General features: G+C 37.3%; 1 protein-coding gene and 1 pseudogene across 4 annotated transcripts; both read right to left on the reverse strand.

Moving 5' to 3' along the window:
* Positions 1 to 4,256: 4,256 nt before the first annotated feature.
* On the reverse strand, positions 4,257 to 9,282 carry LOC132623727 (cysteine-rich receptor-like protein kinase 44; annotated as a pseudogene).
* A 265-nt stretch (positions 9,283 to 9,547) lies between these two features.
* LOC132623726 (cysteine-rich receptor-like protein kinase 10) lies at positions 9,548 to 13,067 on the reverse strand. 4 transcript variants are annotated; one of them, XM_060338528.1, is made up of 7 exons: positions 12,080 to 13,067; positions 11,699 to 11,833; positions 11,434 to 11,561; positions 11,039 to 11,249; positions 10,651 to 10,888; positions 10,213 to 10,363; positions 9,548 to 10,089 (listed from the first exon to the last, which is right to left on the reverse strand). In XM_060338528.1, the coding sequence occupies exons 1-7, from the start codon at positions 12,891 to 12,893 to the stop codon at positions 9,736 to 9,738; spliced, it is 2,031 nt and encodes a 676-aa protein (XP_060194511.1). In that variant the 5' UTR covers positions 12,894 to 13,067; the 3' UTR covers positions 9,548 to 9,735. The 4 variants fall into 4 exon arrangements, with proteins under 4 accessions (XP_060194511.1, XP_060194513.1, XP_060194512.1 ...); XM_060338530.1 differs by having other exon boundaries at positions 11,699 to 11,828; positions 12,080 to 12,321; XM_060338529.1 differs by having other exon boundaries at positions 11,922 to 12,275.
* Positions 13,068 to 13,266: the final 199 nt, after the last annotated feature.

The raw sequence follows: 13,266 nt of genomic DNA on the forward strand, positions 1-13,266 counted from the left end.
TCCCGAACACTTCGGGTTCGCATGTGAGCTTGAGGTATCTTCGGTATATTGATGATCTCGCCGAGTCAGGATGTTATAGTTGGGGTGCTGCTAAGCTGGACTTCACGTACGTACCGTTCAGACGATGTGCTATGAGAGCACTGCCCGTATGGAGGCCCTCGAGGCAGCGGAGTATGCAGCACGGATGATTGAGCTTGCCGAGATTGGTATGCTATAGGCACATGACTTTGAGCGTCTCGGTGAGAGTGTTCCTTGTGCCCCCCTCAGGCAGCGGATGGTCGTGGCCGTGCTAGAGGTGCTGGTCGCCAAGAGAGTAGGGCCAGAGGAGCTGGTGGCCGAGGTAGTAGGGCTGGCAGAGGTGGAAGGGCTGGCAGAAGTGATGAGGCTCCGTCGGCTTCAGAGATCCCGTCGAGTTCTTACCGGCCGTCAACTACAAATATCTCATCGGCTTCTTCTTCCCGGCCGTCGACTTCATAGATACCTCTGTATACGCTGGACCCTTTGTCAGATTATGTGCCTTGGCCTTCATTTCCACATCCACCATTTCGTGATCCATAGGGTGAGTGACCGGTTCGTGATCTATAGGGTGGCCTAGATCTGGACTTCGACGCTATGTTCGAGGACTTCGTGTTTGATCCGGCACCATCTGCAGCTCTGACACCATCTGCATCTCCTGCTCCGGGGGCTGCTCAGGAGCCCTCTCACCAGGCATCTCAGGAGGCCGTCGACACACAGGTTTGCTTTTTAGAATAAAATAATTTATTAATTATTTTTTAGATGTTATTTCATGTTTAGTTTAGAATAAATCTAAACTAAATTATTTATATGTTATTTCAGGTTCATTCTTCTGCGCCTGTGGACCCATCTCCAGCTCCGGAGTCCACTCAGGAGACCATTGAGGAGCCAGCTCAGGAGCTCTCTCACCAGCCATCTCAGGAGGCTGTCGACACACAGATTTGATTTTTACAATAAAATAAAATAATTTATTAATGAATTGTTTATTTCATGTTTAGTTTAGATTTAAATCTAAACTAAATTGTTTGTATGTTATTTCAGGTTCATTCTTCTGCGCCTGTGGACGGGTCTCCTGATGAGATTGACGAGACTCCTGATGCTGTTTTCCCACTCCCACCACCCATCGTCATCTCCCATAGGAAGCATGTTATGAACCAGGGTACGGGTCGAAAGAAGGGAAGGAAGGGAAGCAAGGATGATCATGCCATAGAGCATGTACGGATTAAGAGGAAGAAGGAGAATGGAGATGATGGTGAGGGTGGTGGGGTTGGCCTTAGCCCTATCCGTACTCTAAAGGCTCCCAGATGTGGGACCTGAGATTGTGTATTTGTAAATAAAGTGTACATTTCATGTTAATATTATATATATATTTGGTTGTTATTTTCTTAATGATGATTTTCTTAATCAGATAGGAGGGTTTGGAGGACCCATATTAGGGTAGAAGGCTAGTAGATAGTCTCATTACCCTGCCTTATTAATAGTCGCATTATCGTAGTATAATTTCTTGTGCTCTAATTTATGCTATTATGCTATTATCTGTTATTTCCTGTGCTTTGATTATTCTATGTTATCTGTGTCGCTTGCGTTACTTCATTTCCATATCGCTTTGAATCTCTTAACCGTATCTGACCTCTTTTTATGTTTTTATTGAGTCGAGGGTCTCTCGGAAACAGCCATCCTACCTTGGTAGGAGTAAGGTCTGCGTACACTCTACCCTCCCCAGACCCCACGTTGTGGGATTTCACTGGGTTGTTGTTGTTGTTGTTTCTTAATGATGATTAGTTATCTTAGTCTTTATTGTCGATTAATAATAACTCGTGCAACGTCCCAAATTAATCAAAACCCTATAAAAATGACAGTTAATCTAAAGATAACAAGTTTCCAAACAAACAAAACTTACTTCAGGGCACTTTAGAACTCCTAAAACGACGATCCAAACGTTTAGGTGTACTTGATGTAATGAGCCGTCATTATTTTACGCAAAAAAAGATATTAAGTTTTATATAAAATATTGATATTCTGGCGTTTTGAAACATGACTAATCTTCAGTCAAAGTACGGAAAAAATGTGAACTTTTAAAAAAATTGGCCAAAGAACAAAGGCAGGGGGGCAGTTTATGTTGCCCTCTTTCACGCACAAATTCTATGCGTGAAAGGACCAAAGTTTTAACTTTACAGTTTGGTCCTTTCACGCACAGAATTTGTGCGTGAAGTCTATTTTTTTTTTTAATGTTATTTTGGTTCAACTTTTTTTTTGTACCACAAAAGTCGCGGCCTCTGATTGATTATGTCAAGATTTGAAGTATCATCACATATTTGTTTCCTATTAATTACTAGTCCGTGTGATAACAACACCTAGGCACGAGTTGTAAGTATCATCACATATTTGTTTCCCATTAATTACTAGTCCTTGTCAAAGTTGTAAGAAAGGCATTTATGTGTAGAAAGATGAAAAGAGAGAGAATAAGAATAAAAAGTATCATAAAAACAAATTAATAGTAAGACATAAAATGAACATAAACACAAATAATAAAAATTATCATAAAAATATAACATTATCAACATGATCAAAAGAAATAAATTAATAGTGCCTATTAACACAGAAAAAGCAAACCATTTCTTTCTTTTTCAGCTTTGAAATAACGTTGACTTCAATTGCAGTTGCACCTGTACCACAGGGGTGTGAGTGCACTATTATTTTGACTCTGACTATATACATATAGTCATAAAGATCTTCGAAAATTCATATTTAAACTACGTACAGATCGGCAAATTTTGGTGAAATAATTTGACTATACTCTGATTTTTGTGGAAATTAAATGGGCCAAGTCTTTCCCCAATTATGAAGCTTTATTATTCTGGAAAATGTTGTTGTATATCTAGTTGGATGTTTGAGCCCTAAGAATCCATCTTTTGATGTTCTTATCAACAGTGCATCAAATATGTCCGAAGAAACCAATCTTTTTTACCACTGCTTTCATAGAATCTTGACCACTTTTTGCTTAAAAGAAGCACAATGTCACATGTTTTAAATATTTATGTCAAATATTTTAAGGTTCTCAAAGAGGAAGAAGGGGCATCTATTTGAGATACGATAAGAGGAAATATTAGGCTGAAAACTTTAACAATTGTATAATTGCTTCTACCAATTAGTAATTTTTCCTAGTATTTGGCAATATGAAGATAATGTCTTATAGTCTCTTTTCAAATGCAACAAGAAAGTGGCTTTAATGATTCAACTTTGGCAAATTGGCTTTAATTAGTGTAATTTTACAGTTGGTTGTGGTACCAATTTGTTATCGTGAACTTCAATATTCGAAATGATTTCTATTCGAATCTTATCGTCTCTAAAATCTGGACTGATGAAAGATAAGATGGTACCACCACTCATCAGCTATTAATCTTTGAAAGAAAAAAATAAAGCTAGCAAATATCGATGAAGGTGACAAATATGTAGTAATATCTAAACTAATTTTCCTACTATGTAAGGATCGGATGTCATAATTATTCAACAAGATCAAATCTGTAAGCCAATTTAAAAGAGTCAAAAAAAAAAAAAAAAAAAAAGGAAGCAATGGTCTTGATATTTATTAGTTAGTGCAGCACAAAGTGGCTGCAGTTTAGTAGTGAGATTTTACTTTTTGGGTTTTCTCGTGTGGTCCTTGGCGACAGATACTTTTATGGTTTTTTTCCCCTTGTTCATCAAGAATAAGAATATTTTTCAAAAATCTGGATAGTGGAAAACAAAAAGCAAAAAGAGATAGAGGAAGAAAAAGTTGGAATAAACTCTTGGAAATTCTCTCACATTCTTTACTAGCAAGTATGAATCTCTATAGAAAGTCCTTCCAAGTGATAGTCTATTCATCCATATATTGAAATCTATTTAACTCTGAATTCAGTTTATGTAAAATAATTCTTATGCATCAGTGGTGCTTTTCTTAAAACTATCAAATTCATTCAAGAAAATAATTAAAAAAATTAAGCGGGGCGTGTTTATGCATGGCACCACACCGTTTGCCATCCCTACCTATTTGTCCACTGCCCCTATTGCCATTGCAGGGACAAGTAGTCATAGCTGCATAAGCACCAACTAATGAATCATAGCAACCGTTAGGAGATAAATCAGGACTACACTTCACAAGTGCATAATACTGACCATGTCCGTGTTTTGGCCAATTGAAGTGTTGTAAAAACCATAGTTACATTCATATTTGACAAAAGGGAGGAAAGGAATGTGTTAAGATTGCTCAGGTATGCACCATTTTGAATGTAGTCACCACAATCGTAGAATAGTAAATCAGGTTGCGCTAGGATGAGACCAAGGAAAATAAGTATGCAAAATAAGAAAGACTAGCAATTTCTGATTAGCCATGTAAGTTGCTCAATCTTTGAATGATTGCTGCAATTCCGTGCTGATTACTTTACTCCTATAAAATAATGTAAACATGAATGCCGGTACTTAGTCCTAAAACTAAAGTCAGTCAACTCTTGATTTGGGTCTTCCCTTCGGCCGGCTTCGAAAAATTGATTCTTGGACTAAATGGATTCAAACAACTCTAATTCATGGGGATGATGTGACGGGATTTGGTGAGAACCAGCCCAAAAAGTGGGAAATTCTTGCTGCTAGTTGCTCCTCTTATCTGATTCCGAAGAAAATCCTCCTAAGCGATTCAGATTAAAGAACTAATTTCTGAATAGCTATAGCCATGACTAATTAAATTGCTCAATCTGTAGAAATCCTAGACATTTTGAAGAAAATAGTGAAGATAGAATGTTTGTGCCTAATAGACACTCTAACGACATTCAAAATGCGTCTATTAACACAATAGGCTGACATCACAAAGAAAACATTTCTCACATCCCTTGTGAGTGTGAAATGATCTTAACTTAAAATTCCATATATTTCTCGCCAGAAAAGGGAATATCCGGCTAACTTTCCTTTTTCCAGATCTGGTTACTCCACCACCATCTTCTGATCTGTCTATGGTCTATTGTCTAGGATATAATTCAGTTATTGACATCTCATTTTGTGATAAACAAATAGATTTAATTTTTGCTAGTTGATTAGATTCTGGCATTGATCTTTGTATTCTTGAACAGGCGCAATCTTTGGGCTAACATCATTGTGCATATAGTATGCGGGCCTTGAAGGAACTGAATGACTATGAGATAGACTACTGAGCATGAGAACTACTGCTGCCATAGTTGGTCTATCAACTGCATTTTCTTGAACGCATAATAAAGCTATTTGGATGCATCTCATTATGTCACCAACCTTTTCTGAGGTTCCCCTTAGCATGGGTCTATAAAATCTGAAGCTGTTCTTTCACACCAGTTCATCCAAGCCTATAACAATTTAATTAAAGAATTTTAGCGTGTAAAATAATTTATACGCAACTGATCTTAACTAATTTGAAATTGAAAGGTATAGTTGATAAATTGGCTGGGTTATTATATTACTTACATAGCTCAGAATGTTTCCCACATATTCTCCATTTCTGAAACAAGTGTTTCTTTGGCCATCTAAAATTTCTAGGACTAATACTCCAAAGCTAAAAACATCTGATTTACTGAGAATATTCCATGCATTGCATACTCTGGGGCCATATATCCACTGCAATGCCAAAACAAGAATTACATAACATTCCGCAACTTAATATGATTCAATTTTTAAGTTTTTTTTTCTTCAACATATATATTTTTCTTTTCTCATCAACAGACTAAGGTACAAAGGCTAAAAACTCAATTATGGGATTTAGTAATTTAAACAGTGGGTCACCATTCGAATGTCCAAACAGTGGGATCAGAAAAACTATAAGCTGTCAAAATAGGGAGCTACTTAATGTTAAAAGTCAGAAATACATGTTCCATTAATGAACCCCATGGATTACAGTAGTAAATGTTGTGCTGCAATTTATACTGCAAATTAAGTGGAAAATTATGCAAAATAAGAATCTATCTAGTAAGAGTTGTAAAACTTACTATGTCCCAACAATTCTGCTTGTTCTGCCTTGAGTTTCATCCAATGTAATAGCCTAGCCATGCCAAAGTCCGCAATTTTAGGGTTCATTTATGCATCAAGTAGAACATTACTAGCTTTGAGGTTACGATGAATGATGCGAAGCCTAGAATCCTCATGAAGATAAACAATTCCCTTAGCAACGCCTCCTATTATTTTGGACCGTCTTTCCCAATCCAGATGCCTAAGTTTAACCTGATCTGTGTTCCATTGGACAAGAAATATGAATAATAAGCTCCATGTTATATAAAAAAGTTTAACTTCTATACACTGCAGTGTAGAAGATCAGGGCAACTTAAAGATTTAAAGTTAAGCAATAATACCAAATAAAAAGTGGTCAAGGCTTGCATTGGGAACAAATTCGTAGACAAGAAGTCTCTCCGTTCTATCAAGGCAAAATTCTAGCAACCTAACCAAATTTCGGTGTTGAAGCCTGGCAACCAACAAGACCTCGTTTTTGAATTCTAAATCACCTTGTCTTGAATCTGCTGATAATCTTTTCACAACTATTTTTCTTCCATTTGGAAGTTTACCCTGAAGCAGACAAGCACAAATTGAAAAAAAGATTAAATTTTGTACACCGTTAGCGTAAATAATTTTTTCGCTATAAAAGTTAAGCTGATGCAACAATAAGTAAACCCAATATTATCACCTTGTACACCGGACCAAATCCGCCCTGTCCCAACTTATTAGCGCTTAAGAAGTTATCTGTTGTTGCTCTAACTATAGAAAATTCATATTGCAAGGATTTTGCAGTGCTTATATCATCCCCGTGTATACCTTCATCAAAGTAGTAATAAAAACATACAACAAAATTTCAGTGAAACATGATCTTACCTAAAATTCAACTTTTCAACTTTCCTTAAACATTGTAGGTATAAGTCACGCTTACTCTCTCTTTTGTTCACCGGCTGCTTCCCTTTTCGCCTCTTCATCAAGATAACAGGAATACAAACAGTAAAAATAACAACTGTGACAGTGGGTACAACAATAATGATCACAGTTCGTGCGGTTTCATCATCCTTCCCTAAAAAAATGCTTCAAGTTAGTATTAGGTTAGCAAATATTCTTATTTTTCACACTTCTTTTCAATTCTAGTGCAAAGTTAAACTAGAATAGCAATTTGATTGAAGTATATAGTATATGCTAATTAGGCACAATATTGGATAATGACCTAATTACAAGCACAACAGGTATATGACTAAAATTGTAGTCCACGATTTAGTTACTCGTGTTAATTACTCTACATACGCACTTTATATCTGAACTTCTATATGTACTGGCAGTACTGTAGAACAGCTTTTAAGCTCTCAAGTCACAGAATAATCTGGATTTAGCTTTGCAAATGAGACCGTCTAGCCCAACAAAAGCGGCTTGACTTGAACAGCTACTGCGTACCCTGAAGATGAATACGAAGATGAAGTACAATATAATTCCACAAAGATTTCGAATACCTGTTGGTGGCTGTGGCAATGAGGCTGGTGGAAGAGATCGCAATGACGCTGGTGGTGGAGATGGCGATGATGCTGGTGACGGCGATGACCATAAGGGTGGCGGAGCTTCAACCAATGACGACTTGTCGAAAAAAGAGTAAGTTTCATACCGAAAATTGCAGCTAGGCATCATAAAGTTAAGACCCAGCTTGCCATAACATGAACAGCTAGGCAAACTTCTGTAGCCAGAGCTTAAACAATTGATACAACTTTCAGCTGATAAATCCGCAGTGCACTGTACAAGTGCATGTACTGTCACATTATCAGGGGCACTAGTCACATTAGCAGCAAACTTGCGTTTCCCACCCATTGAAGCTTGAGTTTGTAAACTTGTCAAAAAGGGTGTCAAATATTGGTTAAAAAATAATTGGGGGTTTGAGAAATTTGTGTTGTTATAATAAGAAAGTCGTGGGTAAATTGACACGGTGCCACGGAAGGACTCATTTGAATATCTTAGCAGACACTTATCGCAAATGACTAAGGCCGATTTCTTGTAAAGACATACCTCTAAAATCAAGCGAGTAGCATTATTTATACAATCATGGCATGTTTGTAATTGAACATATCCTCTGCATAGCGCGATGAGACTAACCTTGTCAGGGTCTTGGCCTATGGTAGTATTAGAGAACCCATAACTATCCATATTTCGTGAAACAGAGGAGAGGAGTGTGTTGAGGTGAGTCAGGGGCGGAGCCAAGTGTAGTTGAGGGGGGTTCAACCCCCTCGGCAGAAAATTACAGTGTATATTAAAGGTTAAAATTATTTTTTTATGTATATATAGTAGGTGTTGAACCCCTTAGCTTCTTGTATATTTACCTCTTTATATTTTTGAACCCCCTTACTGAAAATCTTGGCTCCACCACTGGGTGAGTGTGGTAAGCACTATATGGGGAGAACTCGGTATTATTACCTTTACATGCTGATCGGAAAGTGAAATTAGGCTGTGCTATGTTGAGGTAGAAAAGGTAGTAAAATTGGAATATTAGAATGATCAGCCATTTCAAGGAAGTCATAGTTATGCACCCAATTTACGCAAAGCTTAATTGAGACAGTATTAACAGTTAGGAAGGTGGAATCCAATTTTTCATTTTCTGAAGTCTTCGCAACTTCTTATTGGAAGATTGACTCTGACTTTTCAATCTATGAAGTAAACTAATCGAAAAGGACAAGTTTTGGGGTTTTAAGTGTTTGGTTTGGCCGGCCGATTATCTTAAGAAATTTGTATCATATTTACTCTACTGCGACAAAAAAAGAATTACTCTATTGTGTATAATCAAATTACGTTTTTGAAAACTATCTCAATCTATCTCGATTTCTCTTTGGCAATATGGTTTGGTTAATTTTTGATACATTATTTTTAAAGTGTCACGGAAGAATCGATTGTTATTAGAATATCACATTTGTTATGTAAAATAATACTCCCTCCATCGCATTTTAATTGTTGTTTTAGTTCTTTTCACGCCATTAAAAAGAAAATAAGTATTTGATATAGTTTACTAGGTTACCCTATTTGATTAAAGTAGATTAGTTTTTCCTCTTAAATATTGTGCATACTTCTTTAATGTTAAGGACATAGTAGCAAATAATAATCAACTTTAGTCTTGAATTCCCGAAGTAAGAATTATTTTGGGACAAACTCTGTATATGCAAGTCAGTTCTAACCTTATTCTCGATTTGTTTGGCCAATGGCCCTTTGCCCAGACACCGAGGCAGGTCGATGATTGCCCGTAAGATGTTCACCCCGCAAGTGTGATGGTTAATGTACTTGCTCTATTCTGGGTTCCCCTTTCCACAACGACTATACAGAAGCAACATCAAATATTCAAACAGAAGAGCTAAACATAATTTAAGCACTCAGCTACGACTGATCGGAGTAAACGTATTCGTCTGGGTCTTGAGGAACATTTATGTCTATGTTTTCTTGCAATTAAATGAGGCCAGAAGCCCTCTTCTCAACTATAACCAATTAACTCAAATAACACTAACAGTAAAATGTTTACTAAGGATATGAGGATACTAAGTTCAAATAAACAAGTTATTTCTCATTTTCATCGGAGGCACTAACACTAGACTCGGAGGGAGGAAGGGAGCAAATAACCATAGCATGTTGATCTGATCTCTGGGCTTCTAAGTTTCTTATTCATTGCTGACACATGCCTCCGCATCTCATCCATCTCATCATTAAGAAAGGCAATTGTATATAAAGCTATTATCTAGGATATAACTCAGATATCGACGCCTCATTTCGTGATGAACCAATAGATTTACATTTGGCAAATTCACTAGATTCTGACATTCTTGTGTTGTATTCTTGCATAAGCGGCATCTTTGCACTACTGCTCTGCATATAGTATGCAGGCCTTGAAGGCACTGGAAGACTCAGAGAGAGGCTACTGAGCATGAGAACAACTGCTGCCATGGTTGGTCTATCAGTCACATTTTCTTGAACGCACAATAAAGCTATGTGGATGCATCTCATTATGTCACGAACTAGTCTTGTGCTTCCCCTCAATATGGGGTCGATCAAATTTATAGTTGTTCCTCCACGCCAGTTCGTCCAAGCCTGTGACATTTTAATTCAGAGTTGAAGCTCTACACATTGACTATGTAAAAGATTATACGCATGAAGATGATCCCAACTAGTTTGACATTAACGTGTAGTTGATTAATTAACTTGGTTACTTACATAGCTCAAAAGGTCTTCCGCAGATTCTCCATTTCTGAAACACGTGTTTTTTTGTCCACTTAAAATTTCAAGGACTAGCACTCCAAAGCTAAAAACATCTGATTTGACTGAGAATTGCCCGTGCATTGCATACTCTGGTGCCATATATCCACTGCAAAGACAAAACAAAAATTACAAGACTTTCTAGCATTCCACACCTTAATCACAGGGATGACCAAAATTCCAGTTCAACAAAATTGAGACGCAGAAACAAGAATGAGGTAACGTTTCTGAAGCAACTACATAAAAAATTAAAATTCATCTTGAATGTTCTAGTAACATTTCAAGGAATGATTTGGTTTACAAGTATATTGAGGTTTTTGTTCTTGCTAAATGGTTAAAGAATCCTTCCAAACGATATGAAAAATAAGTCAATCTAATGAGAGTTGTAAAACGTACTAGGTCCCAACAATTCTGCTTGTGTTGCCTTGAGTTTCATCCAGTGTAAATAGCCTTGCCATACCAAAGTCTGCAATTTTAGGATTCATTTCTGCATCAAGTAGAACATTACTAGCTTTGAGATCACGATGAATGATCCGAAGTCTAGAATCCTCATGAAGATAAAGAATTCCCCTAGCAACGCCTCCTATGATTTTGGATCTTCTTTCCCAATCCAATTGTCTGCGTTTAACCGGATCTGTGTTCCCATTGGACAAATGTTAAACAAAGAACATAAATGATTGATGCTCAAGCTCCATATCTTATTAAAAAAAAAAATTAACTTCTATATATAGACAGTGTGGAAGAATTACACTATCAGGTAAACTAAAAGTTAGACAATACATACCAAATAAAAAGTAGTCAAGGCTTGCATTGGGAACAAATTCATAGATAAGAAGTCTCTCTGTTCCATCTAGGCAAAATCCTTGCAATCTAACCAAATTCCTGTGTTGAAGCTTGGCAACCAACATGACCTCATTTTTTAATTCTAGATCATCTTGGCCTGAATCTGCTGACAATCTTTTCACTGCAACTTCCTGACCATTTGGAAGCTTACCCTGAAACATAATGCGAGAACAAATTGAAAAATTATGAATTAAAACAATGAAATCATAACTAAGTAGTATTCTTGCTCCAACTTGGTTGTTATTCAACACAGTCTTCATTTATATACACTGACAGTGCAAAGAATCTTTACAGCCTAAAAGTTAAACTCATGCAACGAAAAGTACATTTAATCACCTTGTACACAGGACCAAATCCGCCTTGTCCCAACTTATTAGCATTGGAAAAATTATATGTTGCTGCACTAACTGCTGAAAAATCATATTGCAAAGATTCTACAAAACTAGTATCATCCACCGATATACCTTCACCAACACAGAATGTAGTAATAGCTCAGAACAAATCAGTGAAACATGGTCTTAATTAAAATTTAATTTTCCTTATTTACCCAAAAAAAAAAAAAAAAAAACTTAATCATTGAAGGTCAACAAGCCACGCGTACCCTCTCTTTTGCTCACCAGCTGCTTCCTCTTTCGCCTCTTCATCAAGATGACAAGAATACAAACAATAAAAACAGCAACTGTGACAGTGGATACAACAATAATGATGACAGTTCGTGCGGTTTTGTCATCCTTTCCTAACAAAATGCATCAAGTTAGTATCGCAAGCACCACAGGGTATATGATTAAAATTGTAGTCCACAATTCAGTTACTCGATTAATTACTCTGTAGATCTGAACTTCTATATAAAGGCAGTACTGTGAAACAAATTTTACGCTCCCAAGTCACAGAATAATCTGGATCTAGCTTTGCAATTAAGACCGCCGAGCCCAACAAAAGAGGCTCGACTTGAACAGCATGTCCCCTGAAATATTTCAAATACCTGGGGGTGGCGGTGGCAATGAGGCTGGTGGTGGCGATCGCCATAAGGGCGGCGGGGCTTCAGCCAATGCCGACTCATTGAAGAAAGAGTAAGGTTCATACCGGAGAATGCAGCTGGGCATCAAAATGTAGTTGCCGTATTTTGCATAACATTCACAGCCAGGCAAACTTCTATAGATAGTACTCAAACATTCGAAGCAACCTTGAGCTGATAAATCGGCTGTGCACTGTACAAGTGCATATACTGTCTGAAAATCAAGGGCGCCAGTAACATTAGCAGCAAACTTGCGCTTCCCACCCATTGAAGCTCGACTTCGTAAACTTTCCAACACAGGTGTCAGATATTGGTTAAAGAACAAATTGGGATCCGAGAAATTTCGCATTACATAATAAATTTGCTGTGGGTCAGTCGACACGGTGCCTATGAAGGACTCATTTGAATATCTTAGCAGACACCTATCATAAATGCCAAAGGCCTTTTTCCTGTAAGGACATACCTCTACAATCAAGCGAGTAGCATTATTTATACAGTCACGGCATGTTTGTAAGTCGACGTCTCCCCTGCATTGCGCGATGAGACTAACCTTGTCAGGGTCTTGGCCTATGGTAGTATTATAGAAACCATCACTGTCTATGTTACGCGAAACAGAGGAGAGGAGTGTGTTGAGGTTAGTGTCGTAAGCACTATTTGGGGAGAACTCGGTCTTATTACCTTTACATTCTGATTGAAAAGTGAAATCAGGGTCTGCTATGTTGAGGTAGAAAAGGTAGTAAAGTTGGAATATTAGAATGATCAGCCATTTCAAGATACCCATAGCTGTCTGCCCAATCCACACAGAAACAGTATAAATAGAATGGCTGTGCTCTTTTTGTTAGGAAGATTAAATCCAATTTTTCAGTTTTTGAAGTGTTGGAAGTTGTTTAAATCCAATTTTTCAGTTTTTGAAGTGTTGGAAGTTGAATCTGTTTATGAAGTCAAATGGAAAATTAAAAGATTGAAAAGGTCTTCTGTTTATGAAGTCAAATGGAAAATTAAAAGATTGAAAAGGATGGGAGTAGAAACTTTCAAAAAGTTATTTAAAATAACGCGTTTTTGTGGAGGCTCTTGCCCCCAATTCCACGAAAATGTTGGGACCTCTGCCGATGTAAATTGGGGGTGGAGGGGCGGGGGAGAGTTTTGTTTTCTTT

Source organism: Lycium barbarum, chromosome 12, assembly GCF_019175385.1.
Source record: "Lycium barbarum isolate Lr01 chromosome 12, ASM1917538v2, whole genome shotgun sequence".
In the NCBI taxonomy this organism is placed as follows: domain Eukaryota; kingdom Viridiplantae; phylum Streptophyta; class Magnoliopsida; order Solanales; family Solanaceae; genus Lycium; species Lycium barbarum.